The sequence below is a fragment of the Gymnoscopelus braueri genome (assembly GCF_963280865.1).
Source record: "Gymnoscopelus braueri genome assembly, chromosome: 11".
Classification (NCBI taxonomy): domain Eukaryota; kingdom Metazoa; phylum Chordata; class Actinopteri; order Myctophiformes; family Myctophidae; genus Gymnoscopelus; species Gymnoscopelus braueri.
In genome coordinates, this window is record NC_137613.1 from 22,871,266 (window position 1) to 22,897,872 (window position 26,607).

The window sequence follows — 26,607 nt, forward strand, 5'->3', positions numbered from 1 at the left end:
TTTGGAATGTGATACTTTAATTTAGTTTTCTGTGTTTGGTAACTGCTTTAAATGATTGCTTGACCAGGTGTCCCTCGAAAAAGAGATTTAAAAAAATAAATCTCAAAGGTGACTGTCATGGTTAAATAAAGGTTGAATAGACACACACGCGCGCACGCTCGTGTGCACACACACACACACACACACACACACACACACACACACACACACACACACACACACACACACACACACACACACACACACACACACACACACACAATTCTTCTGGTTGCCATGGTGGAGATGTTTTGCTGTTATATCAGCTCTTTTAAGGCCTCTCAGCTGTGTGACTCATCAGCTTATGACCAAGATTATGAGTCACACATTCAACCACCAGAAGAGTAGAGCTGGAGGCGATGCACGCACCATCTGACAACCCTACAACATGAATAAACAACAGTTAACTTATCAGCATCGTTAGTTTGATTCATGTGCTCGTGCTGCAAAGTATTGGAAGTCATTCTGACAATAATATTGCATTGTAACGAAAATAAATATATATATATTTTTAAAGCTTGTAGATCTGCTATTTTTAGCTATTTTTGAAATGTTTTTCACTTGTGCCATATCACAATATTATAATATACAAAATAAGCCCTACTGAAAAAACAAATTTCTATTCCTAGCAACACCATGCTTCCGTGTCACGGAAGAGGAAGTCATCAATCCATGCAGACTTCTGTGACCAATGTGTTTGTGATATTGAGCTGTGTTGGTTATGGTATCCATAGCAATAAGTGTCATCAGCTCCCATGACACTTACCTAATTGCTTATTTCTATAGGTGGCTGTTAACACAGAAGTAGGGGGATTATGATCCATATCCTTTTATTGTGTATGTGAGAGAGAGGTAATATTTTTGTCCATAGCCTAGGACCTAGGCTATAGACAAAAATATTACCTCTCTAAACCCAGTAACAGGTGGTTTTTGGAGGCACAGCTACAGTGAAAACTGTGTTTTTCTACACTCTCAAATTAACTTTCTGGATTTTACATGTAGTGTAGGACTAAAGTGTTTCCTCTCTGATGGATGATGGATCATTTGTAAATATGCTGTAGGTGAACAGGTGTCATTACATGTACCAATGGTCTGGGTCATGTTACAGCAGCTGCTGAAATCAACCTATTGTCCCTTGTTGTTTGTTCCACACTGCACTATTCCCAGACCGTTTGGTGACATCCTGTTAGTACATGAGATTACATTTTAAACCAGCTAAACCCTACAGAATATACTTTGTGGATCAGAGTCCATTAAGGGACTATTATACTAGGCCCCCCTATTTTTTTCCCTTCTACAAATATCTTTGCCAAAACCCATTACAACCTACAACAATAGGGCAAAAAGATCTGCTCACCAAATAGCTCCCATTAAGAGGATTTTATTAAATGCAATAATATGTTTTGTGCGACACAAGCTCTTCCTCAGGCTTCTTGTCTGGTTCATGCAAGTGGACATGAGGGCTGAAGTCATGAGTGATACTCATGACACAGAAGTATACCGTTTTTCTAAATCCCCGTTTTTGCTGCCCATGAACTGACTGAACTCATGCTGTTCAATATATGGATAATCCTGCTATGGCAACAACAGCAAAATGATATAATCCACGCAGAGAGCTATATCTTGCCACCTGTTGGGCAAATGCTGTTACAACATGTTTGGCCAATAAGAATTAACTAAATGTATCTTACTTTCTGTCTCTATCTGCATAAATAATACAATGCAGAAGACTTGTGAAGTGAACATCTCTTTGAATGGCAAAGAAAAAACTATATCTAATATTGCTACATGTTTTAACCATAGGTTAAAGGGCTTTTGTCATTGACCATCTTAACCAACTAAATGACACTTAGGGCTCTATTCAGAGCCAGATTTGAACAAACCACTAATTAGGGATGAAGGACTAGGCAAGAGGCGTTTCCCCGCAAAATTCGGTATTCTATGGCACCCCCGTGACCCGCCAAACACCTGAGCTACCCGTTACATTATGCATAGGTGTGGTTTGGGCGTTACAATGATAAAACCAATCACCGTGCCAGAAGCCATTGCCTTTAAGAGAAGACTGCGCTAGCCGTCATCCCGATCCAATATATGCTCTAGCCTATCTACCTGTCTGCACTGTTGCCTGGTCTGATTATTATAAGCCACATTGGGCTTGTTTTCCTTCTTTTTTTTTATTTTATCCAAATACATTTTTATATTAATTTGTAGCCTATTGTGTTCACAATAAGCTTGTCATATTAGTCAGATCCGGAATAGTATATGAAAGCCATTTAAAATATGTATACTATTGGTACACACTGGCTGCTCCCAAATAATTAATTACATCATGTTGCGACAACGCTCCTACGTGGTACACAGACAAACAGTAGCACATGGGTATAATAAATTGGACAGTTTTAGGAAAGGTCTATAGCCTACAGTATGTACTCACGTTGGCTGTTATCGTTCTATTTCCACCGTTCTAATGGATTCCAGGGGTGTGTAAACATCTCTGAAGTTGCTCCATAGTTTCCTCTGAAGTGACGCAGTTAATTAAAGTTAACTTACATCCATATTGTCCCCGTTATCTTTCATCATCCACCTTTGTTCAGTAATCCCGAACAGAGCTAAACTTTAAGTTTACATCAATCAAAGCCTCTCAAATCCAGACACATTGCTGCGATGCGTATGTGCGTCGCCTATACCTACCCAAAATAACAGACATACAAGCTATCAACGGCGCTGCATCATGTCGTGTCGACAGCTACAGATCTGTTATTTTGGACAGCACAATGAGGCGCGCGCGCGCCACGGAGTAGCCTATCACTAAACCAAAAACATTACATTACGTGGTCAACAACATAGCCTACTAGACATGTAACTTGCTTGGAGCTTTTAATGCAGTGGTTCTCAACCTGTGGGTCGAGACCACAATGGAGCACCCAACGCCTGGCGAGCTTGTAGATCTGCTATTTTCACAATATTTATCTGTGGAACCGAGTCAAACAAAATGGGGGGGTCCCCAGTTCAAATATGGTTATTTTGGGGGGTCATGAACGTAGCGTTTGCATGGGAGGCGTTGTGAGCTTGTAGATCTGCTATTTTCAAATAGCTGATGTATATGTTAGAGTGCTCATGTGGCCCATAGTCGCTTGACTCGCTTCTTTTGGGCTGGTTTTCCTAGACCTGGTTGCTTGTTAGTTGTTTTTCCTCACAACACTGGCACTGATGATAACTAGACGGCAGCCGTCATAGAATCAAAATGACCCCGCTGGGAGTGGTGGTGGCGTTTGTGGTAGAGTGACCATGGGTTTGTATGAAGAGAGATAGCGCATTTGCGGTAGAGTGAGCATCGGTTTATATGAAGAGAGAGAGCGCATATGCGGTAGAGTGAGCATCGGTTTATATGAAGAGAGAGAGCGCATATGCGGTAGAGTGAGCATCGGTTTATATGAAGAGAGAGAGCACATTTGCGGTAGAGTGAGCATGGGGTTGTACAAAGAGAGAGAGGCATTTGCGGTAGAGTGAGCGAGCATGGGTTTGTATAAAGAAAGAGCGCATTTCACACACAGATCATTCATATATTACCAAGATTTAATGAGAAATAAGGCTTCTTTAGAAAAATGACTGATGGGCTGGGCTGGGTCTAATTTGTCAATTATTAGTCGAGCCGGGCTGAAATATTTAGGGGATATGAAAGCTCTAGTTAGTAGTTTGAAGTGCTCATGTGGCCTTAGAGTTGCTTCTTTTTGTTTTCATAGACCTGCGACTGCGGTTGCTTATTTCTCTCCAAGGCTGGCAACACGGCTCATGGTCCAACGCACAAAGCCATTGTAGTGTCTGTGTGCACTTGACGGGTGATTTTATAAACCAGCGGGTGCTTCTAGAATCCACTATCCCCCGTCCCCAAGCCGTACCCATGTGTGTCTGTAGAATTGCAATGTGGGGGATATAGCAACAACACGCCCACGGACACACCTCCACGCGCAAATAACGGCGTCGGCATAATGGTGACGGGTAGAGCAGGTGCTAGAATAACCTATTGGGGCGGCGCAGGTCCATTATCCCGATTTAACGGGGAATTTTTGGCCTGTGAATAGAGCCCTTAGTATAAAACATAAGCTTTTGTTTAATTATACAGTTGTAAACATTAAATCATATTTAACCCATTTTTATGACAAACTGTAATTAACCCCATTCCTACCTTTAGAGATTTGAAAAACACAGTTTGTAATCTGATCAGATTTATTTCTAGTATCTATCTGATAAATTAAGTGGGGGCAAGTCAGCCAGTGAGCACATTCTCGAGGTGTTAATTTTTGGAAAACATAACATGCTTCTGTACCTGCCTGTTCCTCTATTCAGCCTGGTACGAAAGGAAACTTGTTTTACTCCCCAATTCCTGCCTGCTCTTTCCGGTGCTACTTAAAACCATGATACAACAACTGAACAAAGCCAAAAAGAGGTTGACTGAGAAGAACATTATATATCAACTCAAGCGTATTGGTCAGTTAAGTTTAGTTAAACACTGCATGGTAAAACACTTTAGAAATGAAGTGATAAAAGAGTGATGAGGTAAAATTATGATGGAGGAAAAAGACCAGATTCTCACCTCAAAACAAAGCAACTTCATCCCTATTATTGTTTATTATCAAATTGTTTATTAAATGGATCCATTAGCTGACGCCTCAGCGACAGCTAATCTTCCTGGGGTCCATAGAAGATGCACTACATACAGTAAAAACATGATAAAATACATAATATGACATTATACAAAATAAATACAACATTAGATTAACAGATGTGCAAAACAGGGTGTTCCAGGCTCTGATCCAGAGATGTCCCAGCTAATTGCAAAACAGTACCTGCATTGTCTTAACCCCCTCTAGATGTAAAAGGTGTTCAATAGCACTGATTTATGGGGGGGGGAATGCAAAAGGGGAAAAAAGGAGTTAGCTGGTTTCTGCCGGACAGCAACGATATGCAATATTAGTGTGTGTGGAACAGTGAAGTGCCAAGCTGGCTGCTTGGTTTTGAACAATTTGTAATTTGTCAAGTCTGTCTTAGTTGACCGAGTATTACTCTGAAACAGTGATCCTTTCATTATATTATCCCCACTATGCATCAGCTAAACTGAACAATAACTCAGAGTGTTTGCGTGAGAATGTGAGGATATTTCTAAAAAGGCCCCCATGAGAATAACTTGTGACCGAATCTAATTTTGTCCAAAGAAACCACTGACTGTTGAGACATTTCACAGGACATTTAAATGATAGTGCATGACACAGATGAGGTGGGAGAAATACCAAACACAAGAGTTTGTCAACAAACAAATCATGAATCACCAGAACATAAGTATTTTTTGCAGTCTTAGCAGTCTTAGCTGTGATCATGTAGAATACAATTCGCCTGGTGGTAGTTTACATTAATCCAGATTAAAGCATCCACTGAATTAAGATGTGTAAAAACTGTGTAAAGGTTTTTAGGATCAAGTCATTCTTAAATGGAACTGGAAAAAAATACAGCACAATAATCGTAAAGGAATATGTACATTTTGTACATTTTGTACATTGGAACCAGATCAGTTCCCTGTCCTCTGGTAGGAATGTTATTGGCCAATGTTGAGACTTGGCTTGGAAGTTAAAGGAAAATATGAGTGTATTGTGTGCCGGTGGGGGCTGTGTGGTGGTGGTGGTGGGTGGGCAGGGAGGGGGGGTTCTGTCTGTCATTGGGGGATTGAAAGTGGGCACCTCCCATCGCAGATGTTTCAATTGAATTTAAGTTTTAACAAACCATAACCATTCCCTATAAAGACAAGAAGAGAAACTGCAATACGGTAGAATTATGACTGTTTGAATGAGCTACATTTATTGACAAAGGTAATGTACTGTAGATCACATATATTGATCATGAAATAACAGAACAATAGGTTGTTTGCAAAAGGTTGAAGGCAGGCAAGGACATGGGTACAGGAAAGAGGGATGGCAAGAGGGAGGAGCACTTCGAGATGAGAGGACCCTCACAGAGGGAGGGATAAAGGGTGTGGTGGTGGTGTATAAAATATCCGGGACCTCCTTTTACTCTCTGATTTAACCTGCCATCCTTCATCATTCCCAACAAACCAGCCTTGGTGAGTAAAGAGTGTGCGATGTGGTGTATTTGTTTGTATTTGAAATGTACAGATTTCCAACCATAGTGACTGACATTTCTACAAGTTGGATTGTTTGCTTTACTTCACACACCAAAAGTGAAATAATATTTATAGAAGTTGCATGTGTTAGCTTTTTGCTTTTAAACCATTAGAACATAAGAATTCTATCCTGTTATTTTTGCCCATAGTTAGATGCCAAATGTAATCTGTTACATTGAATACCTCATGCATTTAAAATTCTGTATACATCACCCTGCTGTTTGGGTACTTTTTCACTTTTTTTCTGAAGAGAGGGTGGCACTCGAGTCGGTTGTCTCAAATTCTTTTATGTTTAATCACAAAATTACGTAAAATTGAAGAAGAATGTGAGAAGACTACGACAGTCTCTTCGACATAGCTTTGTCGAGTGAGACAAGTAGCTACGTTACTTTTCACATTAAAAGAGAACAGCGTGATTCATGATTATAATCTTGCCACGGTGTCCTCTTCTATGTGAGGAGGAGTCTCATCTGTTTAGAAACCCCCTTGGCACCACAGTTTCCTCTCTGTACTGCGCCCTGCAGCGGATGAGTGTCATTAGTAGAGGCAGTGAGTGGAAACGGGCATTCAAAATATACTGTTCCAAAGTGCACTGTAAAATCATCCGTAAAATGTAACATTTACGCTCTCAGAATTACTCACGGATAAATTAACACTGAGGATTTTACTGTGTGTGTTGTTGGGGGGAGGGACTTCAACGTGGGTGTGTGGGGGTTGGGGGAGCTCTCAAGTTCACCTGTTCCCTTACCTGCATTCGACTGAACCACCGTGATACATGGGAGTGGTTGCCATGACAATGGCAGTCTCTCTGCTGAACCAGAGAACCTGTTTGGAGATGCGTAACAGGGCTGTAAAAGAGGCTGAGAGCAGCCAGGCCCCGATGGAGACCCAGGGTTTATTTTTATCCAGCTCAGTGGAAAATCCAGAGATCACAAACAAAAAACAGATGTGACTTCGACACTTGATTACTGCCTCAGCACAGTAACCAGATGAGAAAGAAAGTGCATTGAGTATTTCTTCCACCTTTCATGCAAGTTGTAGTTTGCCAAGTTTCTCCCTTTACTTGTATTATACAAATAGGTGTGAATTAAACATCATTGAGAGCAATTTTGCACAGGGACACCAAATAGCACCACGCACTGGTGATAGCTCCAAGACTGCAAAAGGAGTTTGTGAAAGGAGTGTCCACCCTTTAATCATTTGGAACACTCTTTTCGTGCTCATAACGGGTACTTTTTTAGAGGTCCTTTGGTACAGTTACACACAGTCAGTAACTGTACCAAAATGAAGTCCAAGATTGATGTACTCTTAAAGTCAATATCCTTAATCTTTTTTTGTTTCTTCTTTTTTTCATTTGTTTTCATTGTGAGTTACAGAGCTTCCCTTTCATCATAGAGCTTGCAACCATAAACTCTGCCACTGGCTCAATTTCGCTTCTCACTTTAATTTCTCATGGGATTTAAAGTTATGAGTGCACCACCCTTCAGCGTTTTAGCAATTTGTCCTCATAATTCCCTGAAGACTGACAGGAATAAGAAAGAAAATATTATTAATAAAATATTCTGTATAATACAACATAGGTGACAAATGCAGTATAAGTGCAGCTCAGTCACAGTACTGAGTATCTTACTGAATGCATCACAGTAAGATAGTGTGGCCATTGCAATTATATTTCTCTTAACCTGTTTTCCCCTGTTTTGTTCTCTGACCTCCCTTCCAGCAGCCACCATCATGTCTGGGGTTCAGAATGCCATGTCCCTCCTCATCTCTTCCTTCCACAAGTACTCTGGGAAGGAAGGAGACAAATACACCCTGAGTAAGACGGAGTTAAAGGAACTGCTGCAGAACGAACTTGGAGATATGCTTGGGGTGAGTGACCTGATCCATTTCTACTCTTCAAAATCCTCAGTGTTAATTTAACTATTTAACTCGGCGAGTGCACATTTGTACACTCCCAGAGTTACAAGTGGATGAATTAACACTGAATACGTTACTGTATATGCTATGTAGTAGTAGTAGTTGTAGTAGTTTATTGTGCCCTATGTGACACAGGGTGGTTGATATATTTATTACATAAGTATCCACCATGCAATTCGACATTGTCCAGAATGGTTCAGAACCCATGTAGCCACGTCTTGTTCAAGTGTCTGAGTGCAGGACAGGAAACCTCTACCTTTGTGCCCAGTCCAAGAAGTTCCCCTGGATAGCTACATCCATATAGTTTGTTGTACGTCAATAGTGAAAATAGCTGAGCTTCAAGCTCACAGTGGGTCGTGTTGTGACTCGTTGCAACTCGTTGTAACTTGTGATGCGTGAACTTGTATCTGCTATTTTCGCAGAATGTTCATCTCTCATGACATGTCCAGAATCGAGACACTGTGGCTAAAATGTGAAAGTCGTCTCCCAGAACCACACAGATCAAAAGCTGCATATTAGTACTTTACTACTGCATAGTTAGAACAGAATGGTTCCGATTCCATGATGGAACAGCACAGGTGAACTCCTCCCAGAAGAGATTGATTGAAGCCAGTTCTACTGCCATGTGATCATGTCCTGTGACCATTTATTAAAAGGAATTCCCATCAGTGACAGCAAGAGCTCAGCTCAGCTGAGCTTGATTCTGTCTGTATGGTGGCATAAACAAAGTCATGTCAAATGACACTGAATAAACAGCAATAAAGGTGTATATACTGTAAACTCCTGTATACCTAAATAATCATTTACTATGCATTGTGTCTATAATTTCATTTCAGTGACTTGAGTTCCAGTCCAAAATAGGGCATACTCTTACAAAAGTATTGTTGGCGGCTAGAAAGCAAAGTACATTAAAGGGTTACTATTATAGTCATTAGTTACTTAAGTGCTTTGCTTACAAAATAGACATTCTTTTGAGAATGGAATTGTCTGTGTTTTTGAAGTATTCATAATAATAATAATACATCCAATTTATATAGCGCTTTTCTTGGTACTCAAAGTCGCTTTATAAAACAGATATTGAGTTGTGGATTTCAGGAATCAAGGTTTTTCCCCAAAACTTCTGTCTAGTGTTTTTTAATGATCACCCTTTTTGCATCTGTTGGCCTTTCATCAGAACACTTGAATCATATTTACAGTACTTCTTAACCTATAGGACTGTGGCAGTATTCCATCTTTGTATTGCTCTAATTAAGTTTTAGTTGTATGCACCATGAATGTTAGTCCTAATAAACAAAGTGCTGTGGATTTGTGTACGATGATTTAAAAATAAAATATGAATGTGAAATAAAATATCCTAAATTATCTGTTTGTCTTCCTCCTCACTCTTGCAGAAGACCACAGACAAGGCAGCAGTGGACAAAATTTTCGCTGACCTGGACTCAAACAAAGACAACACTGTGGACTTCAAGGAGTTTGTCACTCTGGTCGCCTGCCTCACTGTGATGTGTAACGACTTTTTCATCAAGAAGAAATAGGGCATTGACGCCATCTTGTGGCCACTATAGGAGCTACTTGAGAATGAGAAAATAAAGTACAGTCTGTATCTTCACTGATCCTGTAAAATATTGTATTAATGGTTTATTGAACAGTACAAAAACACACATTTGAACTGACTGTGGTGGCATAATTTGCTGCAATTTAATCTGTGGAGTGATTGTCAAAATGAAACAATAAATGTTTAGAACTAGACAGTAGACTGGTACATTTTCTCAGTGTCATGTAATTAGTCTATATTTGTGTGTTGGGATGCTTCTTCTTTTTCCATGCCTTTCTCCTCCCTGCTTATTCAACTAGTCCTTGTCTTTTGTCCTGCACTGAGAAAAATGATTATTAACTCCAGTAAATGTAGCGTAATTAAATCTGTTTTAAGTATGATTATTTTTTAAGTATATCCATTTACATGAATATGTCAAGTATTTCGTGAATCATCACATTAAATGCACACTTTCTTTTAGTAAATACAACTATTTGAGGAATAAATGCAGTGCATTTATTCCTCAAATAGTTGTATTTACTTAATCCCAGCCAATGTTGTTATGTACACATACACAACGGTCAAAATTGAGTAAATTTACAGGCATTAATACCAACTCTATGATTAATACCATAGAGTTTAAATAGATTAATACCTGTAGATTTTACCTTGCTGAATCACGTGATATCTCCAACAAGAAAGAGGACCCACTCCTTTGAAAAAGTCAGACAGACAGTCGCCATTGTCCACCACCTGTTTTCACCTGTAACTTCAGCTCCAGGTACCAAGTTTATAACTTTACGCTAAGAATAAAATTAGCTAAGCAGTTGATTGCAAGTGGCTATAAGATGTTTTGTTCTGAAAACAGAGCAATGACATGTTCTATTTCAACATCAAAGCAGCTGCACATGTTAAATAAACACGACGATTTTTTTGTGGGGCAATTTCTGATACTAATGCATGTATGATGTACATGCTTATGTATTTACAATAGAAGATAATATATTTGCTGTTTAAATTTGAAGGATAGAACGGTAACGTAACTCATTTGGTTCCATTCTCATAATTTTGCGGGTGAATGCAGATTTGTACTTGTTCGTACTAAGGTGCTGCGCAGCGAAAATAGCCGACCTACAAGCCCACATCGTGAAGCATAAGTGACGGATGTGAGCTTGTAGATCTCTTTTTATCGCGGTAGAACCTGTTTATAAATTAACCAGGGATAACGTCAACAATTAGTCTAAATGCCATTGTTTTGCTGTAGGGAGAGTTTAGTAGTTAGTAAGTTAGTTAATGGGCACCTAGACCCAATTGTTTTGATGAGAGATGGTGATTTGTTTAATAGTTACATGCGTGTGTGTGTTGCGGGTGTTACACTGTATGTGTGACCTATAGAATCATGTTCCGCCGGCCCGGTGTTATACTCAAAAGTGTTACCCTATGACTATTTCCTCCGAGGTGGAAAGACTGGTGATGCGAGGTTACCCTATGACAATTGTGTCCGTGGAAGTTTGTTTTTGTTCTATCGTGTTTCTAAAATGATTTCTACGATTTTGTTCTTCATAACATAGGATAAAGTAGGACGCAGCTATACAAAATGGTGTTGGAATGGAATGGTCCGTGGATTTATTTAAATTTGTACGTAATGTTACTTAAATTAAGACCGGTTAGGGAACACATCTGTGTCATTTTAAGATGTATTTGGCTATTCAAAAATAGCAGATATACAATCTGCTATTTTGTTTTGGAAAAAAATCGTGAAAATGTGTGCAAATCTTTGAAGAATATATATATATATATATATATATATAATTTTTTTTTTACTCAAATCTTTGCTTCTGGGGGTCCCTGGAACCAAATATTTTCAGATGGGGGTTTGTGGCCAAATGCATATCCTTTTGGGTGGTCCTTGAGATGAAAAGGTTTGAGAACCACTGATATTATAGCAACATAGGGTTTTTTTTTGTTAGGATTTAGAAGACTTGTAGAATCCCCAGAAGAAGCCAAGATTTGAGTTACAAATGTTCACTTAAAAAATATATATGTTCAAAGATTTGCACAAATTTTCAAAAATTGCAGATCTTGTAGATCTGCTATTTTTGAATAGCCAAAGACATCTTAAAATGACACAGATGTGTTTCCTTCCCGGTCTTAAAGGGTTAACATGGAAAACACTGTAGGAATGGTGAGTTACATGCAGGACGCTGACTGTGTGTGTGTGGTCTGTGTACTTTGTCTTGTATATTCTCAGGTGAGAATTCATTAATGATTCCTAACAACTAACTATTTTTAAGTTAAATTTACCTCACTGTGTGTCTGGTGTCATTCACTAGAGGTGAGGATTCATAAACTGTATGTATCTGTAATTGATTTTACTCTCATCCATGCTGTAACATCTAACGGCTAGATGCGACAGCATGGATGAGAGTGGTTGGGTTAGATTCTAACCCAACCACCAGTGGTATCAGCCAAGCAATCGGTAGAGTACCCCCCCCCCTTTTTATTTTCTCTTTTTAATTGTTAAATTTTACTGTATATTCATAACTGATTTCATAGAGTATCTTAATATACATGTGTTGATGTTATGCATTTCTGCTCTCATTGTAAAAGCAGTTTAGAACCATTGTTTGTGAAGTTTGTTCAGTTAACTGGTTGAGGTTTCATGAACTACGTATGATTTTACTATCTCATTCAGGCTGCAACCCACCCGACCCAGCCATCGCAGTCCATCGTCCTGAGACTTGCGTGGTCTCACTGGCCTCCAAGCCACAGAAGGTAGACACACACACACACACACACACACTCCAGTTAAAACTGCTAGTTCTAAAATATGTTTATTTTAACCTCATGACTAACGGCTGTAGTCATGAGGTTTCATGAACTACGTATGATTTTTCGATCTCTTTCAGGCTGCAGATTACCCACCCACCCAGCCATCGCAGTCCACTGTCCGGAGACTTAAGAGGTCTCATTGGCCTCCAAGTAACAGAAGCCAGGCACACAGGTAGAGACACATACACACAACACACACACGGTTGGTTCTCACTTTTCTTTGGAGCTCTAGGTCTCCTAGTATTCAACTCTTTGCCAAAAATAGCCGATCTACATGTTCACTTGTTTTATGGTCAACTCCCAAGATGTTGTAAGTATTCCTTCACATTGGAGGAAAAAAAACCTGGTAAAGTGCACAATTGGTCAAAAAACACTTCTGGTGTTGACTTGTTACTATGAGGGTATTCCAGGTTTTGAAGGAGCAGGGCAATCTGCATGTTAACAGCAGAAACTTGCAGTCGTATTGCATTGGACTGCATTTTCTCAGCTGTAGAACCTCTGTATTCCTACACTAATACACCACAACAGCACTTTCTGACCCAAACAGTTGATATGTGGAGTAATACAGTATGCGGCATGCTATACACTTTATTTGTATAGCACCTTTCATGACATCGAATGCAGGCCAAAGTGCTTTACATAAAGAAGATCAACAGTTGATCAAATGTAGTGCCAAAGTAAAGGCATGTCTGTGAGCAAGTTGAAGTGGCGAAAATATTCTAAATATCATTAATATATTTAATATACTTCATTTAAATGTTTTAAAATGGACATCCAATACATTTTTTGTTTGTTTTTTGTTTTACTTTTGCGGTCTGACTGACAAGCAGACGACATCCTGACCTTAAACTGAGCGTCTTGGAAGACACAAGACAGGTGACAGGTGACAGTCCTCAAGCGAGAGGCGTCGGACTCGTACCCTCAAGCAGCATACACTGTTGACGGAAAGCGGTTTGTGACCTTGAAACGTCACATTCCTATTCAAGAATAGGTACTTTTTACTTACATATTTCATTCACCACTCACTTCATGTTGTTTGCTGGCCCAAATACTGTACACTTCATTTTAGAGCAGCACACTTCTGGTATTCATTCTTGTGACAAGGAAGGGCAAATTTGGATGATCTGTTAACTTAAATGCAGTAGCAAATAACTATTTGGGTAATGAGAGGTACTATACAGAAAATCTAAAAGCCATTAACTGAATGCTTCCTGCTCTTTATACTGTAATTTGATTCTTGCGGTCCTAATTTCAACATAACCAATGTTGTGGTTTTGTTTGTTTTTCTCCCCCTACTACAGAATCATCATGTCTGCCATACTTCGTGTCATACTGAAGGAAGACATACTCAAGCTTCGCTTGCCCTCAGGAATCCCTAAGACTGTAGAGGAATTGAATCAAATTGTAAAAGAGACATATGCAATTGAAGAAGATTTTAAAATACCAGGATCAAGATTTCAATAGTGCTTTTTTCACTGTCCTTGACACTAAAGACATAGGGGAACAATACACCATTAGGGTGGTCTTTGCTCAGCCATTGATAACATTATCAGTTGTGGATCCTGCATCCAGTTCTGCAACTTTCTCTGAGATGGGGGAAGAGGCCGGTTCCAGTTTCTCTGAATCAGATTCTATAATCCTGTCTTCACCAGAGAGAAGCTCCTCCCGTTGTTCTTCTGCATCCGTAACCACCTCTGTGTCTGGTGATGCCATAGCCTGTTGCAACCCTCCTGATTTCGTGTATAAAGGGGCGGGTGTATAGAGCCGGCGAGAGACTGCGCATGATCCCATTGGTTCACCGATCTGTCCGTCAACCCCCGCCCCGTTAACACAACATTACGAGCGACGCCCACTGCACTCTGGTTGGTTGGGAAATGAAACACTTCCTCATACCCAGTACAGGCTATGGATGGGCCAGGCTTTTATTTTTTAGCAAAACTAAGCAATAAAAGCCTGGAGATCGAGGCTAGTGATGCCACAACTCAGGCTTTTCCAGAGGACACCAGCTCCTCCCTTCGTTCTCTGCCTTGGCCAGCTGAGTTTGACATACCTAAATTCTCCCTTGACACTGAGCTAGATGCTGCGGATGTAGCTTACATTAAGAATGGAACCCTGTTAGACATGTATGCAGTAAAAGGCGACATAAAGCAAAAACTAGCAGAGACCATCTTTGTCTACACTCCCTATCCTTCACAACAAAAGGTGCAGATGTTTAAGAGCCTGATTAAGAAGCACCCATGTTTGATGGGCCCACGTGCCGAAGATGGTGTATTTTATTGGATCAAAAGATTTGCCTGCAAGATTGAAAATTACAGAGCAAAGATGAGAAGCCGCCATTCACTACCAGAGCTAAATGTGAACACTCTAAAAGAGAAAATCGGCTGCAGATAGGACTCCAGCAAAGAATGTGAAAAAGGCAAAGAAATCTGAGAAACTACCTCCCACCTCATCCTTAAGGTGAAACGGATGAAACCCTTGAAACCTAAAGAGTGGAGCTTCTCTACGAACACAAGAAGAGAGACGACAACAAGTTTATCGGTGAGAAGATGGCCAAAACCTTCTCATTGCGTCGAAATGATGTCATCCTCAAGAAACCACCAGTAATTGACCTCCAAGCTCGATGGCCTGCCTTGTTTGAGCCTTCCCAGGTTAAATTGTTGTTTTTATTCATCAATTTTCAATCATTATTGCTTTGTTTGACACCAATTTTAAAAAATCACATGTCTTAATGTTCAAAACGTAATGTTAAAGGAGCACTTAACCCATTTTAAACCTTATCTTCATGGTGTTGGTCCTCAGTAATGCTCATTAGAATTGTCTACTCACTGCGTTTCAGAGGTGGGCTTTGGACTGTTTAGAAAACTGCCTACCAATGACCTCATTGATAAGTTAATCAAAAACTACAGAATTTCTCTTACTGGACTCTTGGCAGTAACAACAAGCCATTGTTCTTGCATCGATTACGTTTCTGAACATGGTTCCATGTTTCTGAATCGTCAACAGCCCTCTGAGACAAAGACCGAGTAGAAATGGTGCCATTTTATAATTAGTGAGGACAAATTGTATGAAGACGAGGTTGAAAATGTGTGATGTGCTCCCTTTGCGGTGTGCTAGTTAACTCAAGAGTGCACCATAAAATTAAATGGCTGGTGGTAATTATTCAATGTTGGCATATACCAGGCTGGATAACGAGCACTCCCTCTGACAAGGCAGTGTTCACTGTTCAGCCTGCCATATGTTGAAACTAAGCAGCTAACTAAACAAAAAAATTACCAAACTGATGCATCCCTTACAAAACATGGGTTGTAGTGTAGTTGTAGGGTTAGTTACGTTTCTATGTCTTCCTTCATTTTCCTCGGTCTGTCTCTTAATTCATTTGTATGTCTTTCTCTCTCAGATCGAGGAAGAGTTTCGGAGGATCACTCTGAAACAACTACTGTCCACGTTCCTGGGGAAGTTGGACCAATACACACCCAAGCTACTGAGCCTGTACAGGAAGAAGGGAGGAGCTGTTGAGAAGAAACTTGGCGAGACACTCGAGGTGTTAAATAAGGCAAGTACTTGCAATAGTGTAGTTAGTTTTATGTACTTCTGGGTTCTGGAGTCTGTACTTGGGTTCTGATTTTTGTACTTGGGTTCTGATGTCTGTACTTGACAATCTAATTTCATGTGTTTTTAGGACCACAACATTGAGTCCCGTCGAGAAGCTGTTATCAGAGGCCTCATTCTCTTCCTTGGGGAAAAGACGGAGCAGTTGATCAAGGACTACAAGGTAAAGAAAATAGACCTATGTTACTATGGTTTAAAGCCTTAGCCTATATGAGACAAGGTTTTGCAATCTAGAATGGTGGTATCAAGTATACATGTATCTACTCATGTATTCATCAGTTTGAAGACATGCTGTACTTATAGATAAAGATTGGAATGTGAGTCTTGTAATAGAATTATAGTCTTTGGCTGGACACAGGTTCTGGCTACTTCCATCCCAGAGGTGTGATATTACACATACAGAAAGGCTGTTTTTGTTGCAAAGATCCAGTCTGTATGGCTTTATTATTGCAACTGACCTCTATGTCTCGGCTGAAGTGCTGTCACATGTAGTTATTTTTGTCTAAGCATGACTAGACCCCATGCTAGGTCCAGACACCTACACTCACCTCTCAGGCCTGGCTCTTGGAGGAGGTCATGGTTTACATAATATGGAAAAGTGCATTTATTCATATGCTACACTTGGGGAACTGCATTCATACTTGCATACATACATTATCCAAGATAATCATAAAGAATAACTACTGGGAATATCTAACTGTTTTGTGTATTGTTGCTGTTTGGTAACCTTGTATTTCCAAACGGTTTTAAAAACATTTAAAGTGAAAATAGCCGATCTACAAGCTCACAACATGTCGCAACTCGCAAGGTAACTCACAACCCAAACCCCCAAAGTTTAAGTGTGCTTTAAATGCCATTACATTTAACTCGGTGATACCTGTAGACACTTGCTACAACAGTACTCAAAACTGCCAAAGCATCTACATAACGGCAATCTCAGAGAGAGAGAGAGCGAAGATAACTGTATGCACCCTTCATATTAGCATGTTCTCACTGTTTCTGTTGTATTTCACAGGTATTTAATGAAGATGATGCTGCAGCCGTCCAAGAGGCCGTTTCTACTAGTGTCCTGAACATCTTCGTGGTCAGCAGGGACAAAGATGGGCTCGACAAACAGGCCGGAATAGCCATCGAGGGAGCAGAGGTCCTTTTCGGTATCCCTGATGCTGCAAAAGCTTGCACCTTTGGAACTAACGTTGCGTTTTAACAGCGGGCGATTCAGGATCGTATTTTCCGGAAGTGCATTATATGTCTTGAGAGCCGGCAACTACTGGCGATGAGGCGAAGTGGGCGGGGGGACGATGTTGATCTGAAAAGATGGATTTTATTTATCTTTTGGACGATGTCGCCCGCTGTTAAAACGCACCGTTAGTTACCCCAAGGCTTAGAAGTTCACTTTTGAGGCGTTTCAGAAAATATTTCTTGAGCTGGAACCAAGTGACAAAATGTCATCCAAAGTATACTAAAATACTGGCATGATGGTTATGTTTTCCATTTATTTTATAACATTACATAGCATTGCTTTGTTTCTTTGTAGTGGAGCGGAGGAGAAGAGACAAGATCAACAACTTGATTGTCACCCTGTCAAAGATCATCCCTGACTGTAACATAGACGGCAGTAATTGAGCAAACTAATAACAAATGAACCAAGTATACCATTGAATCAATATACGTACCAAGTTCAATATGCATAGGCACTATAAGCTGACGTTATCTACATTTATATGCACTCTTCCTGAATAGGAAGCGTTACGCTATTAGCTCCAATTTCACCACTTCGGTCTTAGGCATGTGCGCCCTCAGGAACGTCCCGTATTATTTCCCAGTGGTTGACCGCGGTATACCATGCGGCGCTATGAGCTTCTCTCCCTGCTACAGTCTGTGGATTATTATTAAGCTTCATCGTTGCTGCAAAAATAGGCCATTATATCAGAAATAAATATCACATACCATCCATATAGTATGAGCCATTGGACTGTGCATTTTAAAAGAGACAAGTGCAGAATAGTCTGGCTCAAAATGCTCTTCCACCTTCAAGCAGCTCACACAGCTGATCGTGATCCCCTTAAGGTACTTAAGGGACCCTTAGTCTAGGGGTATAAAGGCCGCAACATAATAATTTTAAGGACACAGAATTCAAAGATTTTTTTCTCAATGAACATTTATTCTCAATGACACATGACACGTCTGTAGCGCAAACGTATTTGCACGTGTCTTGTTTGGCCCGGGCCGATCCCCACGTTTTGGATAAATGGATTAGGGTTGTTGTTGTTACACTGTCCAGTAAAGGTAGGGGCGACTGGATAGGTGGGCTGGCCTCCGGCGGGAATAGTTTCCGGGTGCAGAGTGTAGTGAGCTCCGCTCTCTCTCCATGCTCCTTCGGCAGCCTGCCAGTTTAGTGGATGAGCCGCGAACTGCCTATTCCCATATTGTGTATTCAAGGGGGCGGGGCTGGCGGGGCTGGGAGAGAGATCAGCGCACTGAAGTCAAGGCACAGACGACTGTGTTGTTGACGGACAACGGATGCACGCTTATGAGAAACAACAAAAATAAAACCTGGCAAAACAGTTGCGTGCATTAGTGCAAGATGAGGATAAAGGAAACAGTCAGTCTAAATGTCCAGCTTGCTAATTCTCGCCTACTACTACTTTTGTATTTTAAACTTTAAATTTCTCTAAATATTATAATTTTCAGGACAGCCTAAGTACAAATATCATTTATGAAAAGCCTACTATTAATAGCCTACAGTGAAGTCTGACTGAATAATGACTTCACTGATATTTGTACTTGCATCAACAATATGGGAATAGGCAGTTCGCGGATGAGCCACTGCCTGTGCGCTTCCTGCAACAAATGTAGTTTGCAGCTTGCGGTTCCCTGCCTGGAATATATAAAAATGTCATGTTAGCATAGCTCAATTGTACTTTATGAGGATATTACATAGGATCAACTGTTGCACCACAACTTTCCAAATAACTGTGTGTGTGTGTGTAAAAGACACAGCGCCAGCCACTCATAATGGCCAAAATGTGTGGGAATCGGCCGTAGCAGCCGCATTTTAAGTGCTACATTTGTGAGAATCAATTAACTTATACATCTAAAGTAACAGTCCTACTACTCACCCGCAGTATCGCCATAGCCACGAGCTGATCTGCTCTGACTGTTGCTGGGTTTTGCTGGGCGAGACTACATATACAATCGTTCATGTAGTCATAATCGCCCCCCGTTGCATCCACTATTATCACACGGACGGTCACCCTCTGAATCTGATAAATATATATGATGGAAGTCATTGTCAACAATCAATTCAATCCCACAAACTCAGTTCGAACATTTCTCATCATGACTATAATCGAGATTATATTATATTTGTTTTTAAATCTCTATTTATTCCTGTGACAAATGAATCATTATTTTTTTTATATATATATATCCCCATGTCCTATGCTACATTTGTGAGAATCAATTAACTTATGCATCAAAAGTAACAGTCCTACTACTCACCTGTAGCATCACCGCATTCACAAGGCCATCGGTTGTGAGGACTGCTGGGTCTTGCCCGGCTAGATTAGCACCGTGTTTGAATCTCTGGTACAAGGACATGAAAGTTACAGGGTGCAGCTTTAAGTAAGGATTTCCTCCACAGTGAATTTACAGTGGCTGAGCACTCTGATGCGCACCATCAACTTCAGACATCTGCACAAACAAATATGTATTCGCAACTGCAGGTCTGCATCAAAAAATAAATCGTTGTAGGCTGGCCTGCTTTTATAGCTGACTGCTAGGCTTGATTGTCATGGGCTCCAGCTGACTGACTAATTAAGCAATTAAGTTCAGCTGGCCTTGCCAATCAGTGGTACTCCACTGCCTTCAACTGGCCTTTGTCAAATAGTAGTTGTGTAAAAAGTACAAAATACACAAACCGTGCCCACTGATCACAGTCTTTGGACTTGCAGCTACCAATAATCACCTAAACAGAATAACGCTAGATGTCATGGCGTTCACATCCCTGCTTGCAAGACGCATAATACTCTTGGAATGGAAAAAAGCCACGCTGCCATCACACCTAAGATGGATCAAAGATATAATGTACTTCCTTAAGCTGGAAAAAAATCTAATTTGCCCTAAGAGGTCAAAAAGATCTATTTTATGTTTCCTGGAACCCCTTCTTGAACTACTTAAAAAACATAAATATTCCCCCGGACCAATAGAATGAAGGGGTTCCTGGTTTACGATCTATGTTTATTATCCTTCCTATGTGCTGGTGGGAAGGGCTAAACATTCCTTCATCCGTCTCGGTTACTATGGGAGCAAGCACGCAGTCTATATTTGGGGCTTACACAGGCTTCTATGGTCGCCAAGCAAGAAACTCAGAGACCACGAGTTTAATAGGTCCACTGAATATTATATGAATTGTAATTATTATTTGCACTGTGACTGAGCAATGTGTTTAATCTCTATATTCACCTGTTTCCTAGGCTGTGTGTTTTCCACTTCCTGTCGGATTTCATTGGATATCATTAGTCATCTGACCAGTTTCATTGGATTTCATTGGATCAAATCGACAGGAAGTGGAAAACACACAGGAAGTGGAAAGCCTAGGAAACAGGTGAATATATTGCTGTAAATATGACAAATTGTATTAAAAAAAGACAAGGACCCCTTATCTTGTGCGAGCTATCGTCCTATTAGTCTGCTGTCTGTGGACCTAAAGCTTTTATCCAAACTCTTGGCTATGCGCCTTGAATCTGTCCTCCCTACCATCATTTCACCTGATCAAACTGGGTTTATTCATAATAGGTACTCATTCTTTAATATCAGGCGTCTCTTTAATGTTCTTTATAGCCCCGCCCCCTCAGCCAATGCGGAGGTTGTTATCTCGCTCGATGCTCAGAAGGTCTTTGATCGTTTGGAATGGGGGTACCTCTTTAGCACGTTAGAGAGGTTTGGATTTGGGGACACTTTTGTATCCTGGGTGAAACTGCTTTACGCGTCTCCCACTGCGTCAGTAAGGACTAATGACATCCGTTCAGCACAATTCCCCTTACATCGCTCGACCAGGCAGGGCTGTAATCTTAGTCCACTCCTGTTCGACGTCGCCGTTGAACCATTGGCCATTGCACTCCGATCAAGTCCTCTCATAACAGTATAGTATAGTTAGGGGGGGCATTGAGCAACGGACATCCCTTTATGCGGATGATTTACTTTTGTATATTTCCGGTATAGCCACATCTATTCCGGCAGCGCTCGACATTTTTAGTTAAATTGTTTTTTATTTTGCAAACAATCAAAAATTTAAACGGGCTGCTGGAACAAATTTGCTTAAAGACGAGAGCTAGCCTGGTCAGTGGTTTCCAGTCGCCATGTAGTGCTAGGTCTTGTCCTTTCTCACAGTCCATCCCTGCCTCGCCATGATGCAAGCCCACGCCTCGTCAACCTCGACTATCATCTGGGCTTCCAGTGCCTCCTCAACCTCGTGTCGCAAGTCAGGCACCTCGTCCTCGGGCTGGCCTTCCTCGGGCTGGCCTTCCTCGGACCCCGACTGGCCTTCCTCCTCCTCCTTCACAACCTGGTCAGCCTTCATTCTTTGTTTCACCATGTTATAGAGCACTCTGTGGTCCTCGCACTCAAGATATGGCGGCATCCACTTTTTTTTAGCACATTCTAACATCAAGCGGCTGATAGCTGTATTTGGACTGAGTCCATTCCAGCGCTGGATGATGGGGGGGGGGGGGGCTGCAGCAAATTTGTCATAGGTGTTCATGAGTGAATGTAATGGGATGAGTAAAGCATGCCTTTTAAAATCCTCAACTTTTTGTCTAATTTGCGCAGCAGCGCGCACGCGGCTCGACACGTTCTCCTTTGGTGAAGTACCGGTACCGGAAACCTTTTCACCTTTGCCAGACATGGTTCTTGATGGAAGACCTACGCCGAAGGAAAAGAGCGCTAGACATTTTTACCTCATTTGGCCTTATTTCAGGTTATAAGCTGAACTTGGATAAAAGTGAACTACTCCCGTTAAATGCAGCAGCACGTAACTACCCACTGCATAACTTCCCATTCAAAATAGCTATGCATGGTTTTAAATATCTTGGTATTCAAATCACAGACAACTTTGAGGATTTATTCAAACTTTACTGACTCGTTTCCAGGAGGATTTTGAGCGATGGTCATTATTGCCATTGTCCCTTGCTGCACGCATTAACTGTGTTAAAGGGGAAGACCACCCATTTTCAATATTTAACTATGTCATTAATATAGCATAAAGGAGTTGTGTGGAAATAAGAAATTTTTTAAATGTTAAAAATGTTAAATGTTAAACCCAAATTGATTTTGGGTTTAACATTGCAAATTACACCGTGATGACTCATCATGGTGTAATTTGCAATGTTAAACCCAAAATCAATTTGGGTTTAACATTTAAAATTTTTAACATTTAAAAATTTTCTTATTTCCACACAACTCCTTTATGCTATATTAATGACATAGTTAAATATTGAAAATGGGTGGTCTTCCCCTTTAAGATGAATTCTCTCCCAAGATTCTCTTTTCTTGTCCAGTGCCTGCCCATCTTTCTTCCCCTTTCTTTTTTTGATAAAATTGATCGATTAGTTTCACAATTTATTTGGAATTAAAAAAGTTCCTAGGATCAGTAAAACCTTATTACAAAGACCTAGGCCTCAGGGTGGCATGGCTTTACCTAACTTTAGGTTTTATTACTGGGCGGCCAATCTTAGAATTCTACAGCACTGGTTAATATTAGAGAAATCGCCTTCACGCCCTATGTGGATTAGTATGGAATCCTCCTCAGCTAGACCTGCCTCATTAACTGCTCTTGTACATACCCCAATTCGTTTTTCTCTTTCCCCCTATTCCAACAATATTATTGTCAAATCCACACTAAAAATGTGGAATCAATTCAGGCGTCACTTTGGTTTACAGGCTCAGTCCTTCTTGGCCCCAATAGCAGCCAACCCCCTATTCCATCCTTCTTTGAATGATGGTGCCTTTTCTTTATGGTCGTCACTTGGTATTGCAAATCTCAGGGATTTATATATTGACAAGGTATTTGCCTCTTTTCAGCAGTTGTCTGAAAAATATTCTCTCCCAAATCAACACTTTTTTTGCGCAGCCTTAACCCTGCATTTCCAAACCTTCCAGAGGCCACGCAAGCTGATTTTTAACTCCATTGTTGAACACTAAGGGCATGATATCTACTATGTACAGTTGTATCTTCTCTTTGCGCCCTACTTCAATACAAAATAATAAGAATAAATGGTAGGAAGATTTGGGAGAGGACATTTCTGAGGATGTTTGGGATGATATTCTGCGTCTTGTTCATACTTCTTCTATTTGCGCAAGGCACGGGTTAATCCAATGTAAAATTATCCATCGTGTACATTTTACAAAAGTGAGATTATCCAAAATATATGGTGACGTGGATCCCCTCTGTGACAGGTGTCGCTCGGCCCCTGCCACTTACATACATATGTTCTGGTCATGTCCTTCCTTGTGTAGATATTGGACTGAGATCTTTGACACTATCTCAGAGAGCATCGGGATCCCAATTGAACCAACTGTAATGACGGCTATTTTTGGAATTTCTCCCCCTACTCTATCACTACCGAAATACAAAGCTCACTTGGTGGCCTTTACCACTCTCTTAGCTAGGCGTTTAATTCTGATGAAGTGGAAGTCCTCTGCTCCCCCATCCCATCTTCACTGGATTAGAGATGTACTCCACTTTATTAAATTAGAGAGGATTAGAACCACTTTGAGAGGCTCGGTATCACAGTTTGGAAAAACCTGGGGTCCCTTCCTTGCACTGGTAAACAACTTGCAGTTCCATGCTGTTCCAGACTGAGTATAGGCATGAATTTGAGTATATTGAGACATGATCTCTGACGCAGTTGGGTTGTTCTAGTATGTCTTTTATTGGGGAGCTATGCGTGGGTGTATTGTTATGTTCATTATATGTTTTGCGTTGTGGGGTGATCAAGCCATGTTTTGTTGTTTTGTTTTATTGTGATGTGTATTAGGTGGTATAATGTTTGTTTGTTTATTTATTATTCTCTTTCTATCTGCACATTTGTCCATGTGTTGTCTTTGTTTGTTTGTTTTGAAAAAACTTGATTCAGGGAATAATAGTCTCCTCCTTGCTGGTGTAAGATTGTACAATTTATTTATTTTTATATATTTTTACTTTTGATATTGACTGCATATTCTTGTCTTTCTCTGAATCTTGAAATAAACAAAACGGTGGAAAAAATAATATGACAAATTGGACATTATTATTTTTTACATTTTATTTTCCTTTTATTTTTCCTTTGTTTTTCCACCTGATATTTCTGATTGTGACTATTATTATTAATTACTAAATGCTTTATTATATCTAACATGGAAAGCCGCGACCACATCGGTGTAAAATGCTGATTGACACAGATGACTCTGAAAAACAATACAAAGATTATTAAAGAAAAAAAAGAAGTACAAAATTTGCCTCGTATGTATTTTCTAATTAAATGTTATTTATTTTCATTTTGTTGAACCAAGAAAAAGTGGTATATCACAACATGACACCATAAAGGTCAAATTATTAAATGTATGATATATGAAATGCATAAACATTTACTTACTAGTAATTAGATGAGTCACCAGGGGGGACAGTTAGTTAGGGATAGTTAGAACAGAATGGTTCTGATTCCATGATGGAACAGCACAGGTGAACTCCCAGTGAAGCCAGTTCTACTGCCATGTGATCATGTCCTGTGACATTTATTTAATTTTCTTCCCATCAGTGACAGCAAGAGCTCAGCTCAGCTGCTTTATTCTGTCTGTATGCTGGCATAAACAAAGTCATGTCAAATGACACTGAACTAAACAGCAATAAACGTGTATATACTGTAAACTCCTGTATACCTAAATAATCATTTACTATGCATTGTGTCTATAATTTCAGTTCAGTGCCTTGAGTTCCAGTCCAAAATAGGGCATACTCTTAAAGTACATTAAAGGGTTACTATTATAGTCATTAGTTACTTAAGTGCTTTGCTTACAAAATAGACATTCTTTTGAGAATGGAATTGTGTTTTTGAAATATTCATAATAATAATAATAATAATACATCCAATTTATATAGCGCTATCTTGGTACTCAAAGTCGCTTTATAAAACAGATATTGAGTTGTGGATTTCAGGAATCAAGGTTTTCCCCCAAAACTGCTGTCTAGTGTTTTGCAATGAACACCCTTTTGCATCTATTGGCCTTTCTATCAGAACACTTGAATCCCATTTACAGTACTACTTAACCTATAGGACTGTGACAGTATTCCATGTTTGTATTGCTGTAATTAAGTTTTAGTTTTATGCACCATGAATGTTAGTCATAATAAGCGTTGTGTATTTGTGTAAGATGATTTGAAAATCTAATATGAATGTGAAATAAAATATCATATAAATTCCTCCTCACTCTTGCAGAAGGCCACAGACAAGGCAGCAGTGGACACAATTTTCGCTGACCTGGACTCAAACAAAGACAACACTGTGGACTTCCAGGAGTTTGTCACTCTGGTCGCCTGCCTCACTGTGATGTGTAACGACTTTTTCATCAAGAAGAAATAGGGCATTGACGCCATCTTGTGGCCATTATAATTACTTGAGAATTAGCCTCGATCTCCAGGCTTATATTTTTTATTAAAAAAAAAAATGTAATGAGAAAATTACAGTACAGTCTGTATCTTCACTGATCCTGTAAAATATTGTATTAATGGTTCATTGAAAAGTACTAAAACACATTTGAACTGACTATGGTGGCATCATTTGCTGTAATTCAATCTGTGGAGTGATTGTCAAAATGAAACAATTAATGTTTAGAACTAGACAGTAGACTGGTACATTTTCTCATGTTGCCTAGTACAGCTCAACACCAACACAACTATCAGGGCGGCCAGGCCACATTCTGTCTGTCTGTCTGTCTGTCTGTCTGTCTGTCTGTCTGTCTGTCTGTCTGTCTGTATGTATGTATGTATGTATATATATATATATATATATATATATATATATATATATATATATATATATATATATATATATATGATATGCTTGTGTGGCATTACTTGAAAGAGTCTGTTCTTATCAAAACTACATTTTTGATGCAGATGATGTAGTCCCATTGTTACCAGTAAACAAGGGTTACAACAACAGTTGGAAATGGAAACACAGCCAGAAATGGCTCTGGAAGTAAACATAAACGTTTTTGATGACAAAAAAACAAACAAAAAATCTGTCAGGAAATTGGTTTTCCTGACAGGCGTCAGGAAACCAATACCACATGACCATTTGTGATAAGATTCTTGAACACAGCATGATCTCCACACCTATACATTGGTTTAACAATAACAGCGTCAGGGAATTTCAGGCAGTGAATGCACTAAACTAAATGTAAAAGTTAAAAGAGCTCTAAATGCAGTCATAATGACATTTTATAACATTAAAATGACATTATA

At 39.9% G+C, this 26,607-nt stretch overlaps 2 protein-coding genes and 1 long non-coding RNA gene across 5 annotated transcripts; all 3 read left to right on the plus strand.

Moving 5' to 3' along the window:
- The first annotated feature begins 5,999 nt into the window (after positions 1–5,999).
- LOC308094559 (ictacalcin-like) lies at positions 6,000–9,877 on the plus strand. Of its 2 annotated transcripts, none has more exons than XM_080441295.1 (3): positions 6,000–6,151; positions 7,932–8,080; positions 9,520–9,877. In XM_080441295.1, the coding sequence occupies exons 2-3, from the start codon at positions 7,943–7,945 to the stop codon at positions 9,661–9,663; spliced, it is 282 nt and encodes a 93-aa protein (XP_080297421.1). In that variant the 5' UTR covers positions 6,000–6,151; positions 7,932–7,942; the 3' UTR covers positions 9,664–9,877. The 2 variants fall into 2 exon arrangements, with proteins under 2 accessions (XP_080297421.1, XP_080297422.1); XM_080441296.1 differs by having other exon boundaries at positions 6,002–6,151; positions 7,935–8,080.
- Positions 9,878–10,231: 354 nt separating this feature from the next.
- LOC308094560 lies at positions 10,232–13,933 on the plus strand. Its single transcript, XR_013933964.1, has 5 exons — positions 10,232–10,443; positions 12,358–12,437; positions 12,572–12,666; positions 13,325–13,485; positions 13,796–13,933. It is a non-coding gene; the product is annotated as an uncharacterized lncRNA (long non-coding RNA).
- Positions 13,934–15,021: 1,088 nt separating this feature from the next.
- LOC308094557 (uncharacterized protein) lies at positions 15,022–21,766 on the plus strand. Of its 2 annotated transcripts, XM_080441293.1 has the most exons (4): positions 15,022–15,142; positions 15,892–16,047; positions 16,174–16,266; positions 17,119–21,759. In XM_080441293.1, exons 1-4 carry the CDS (start codon positions 15,041–15,043, stop codon positions 17,308–17,310), a joined length of 543 nt encoding a protein of 180 aa, XP_080297419.1. In that variant the 5' UTR covers positions 15,022–15,040; the 3' UTR covers positions 17,311–21,759. The 2 variants fall into 2 exon arrangements, with proteins under 2 accessions (XP_080297419.1, XP_080297418.1); XM_080441292.1 differs by lacking the exon at positions 15,022–15,142 and having other exon boundaries at positions 15,194–16,047; positions 17,119–21,766.
- The last annotated feature ends 4,841 nt before the right edge of the window (positions 21,767–26,607 follow it).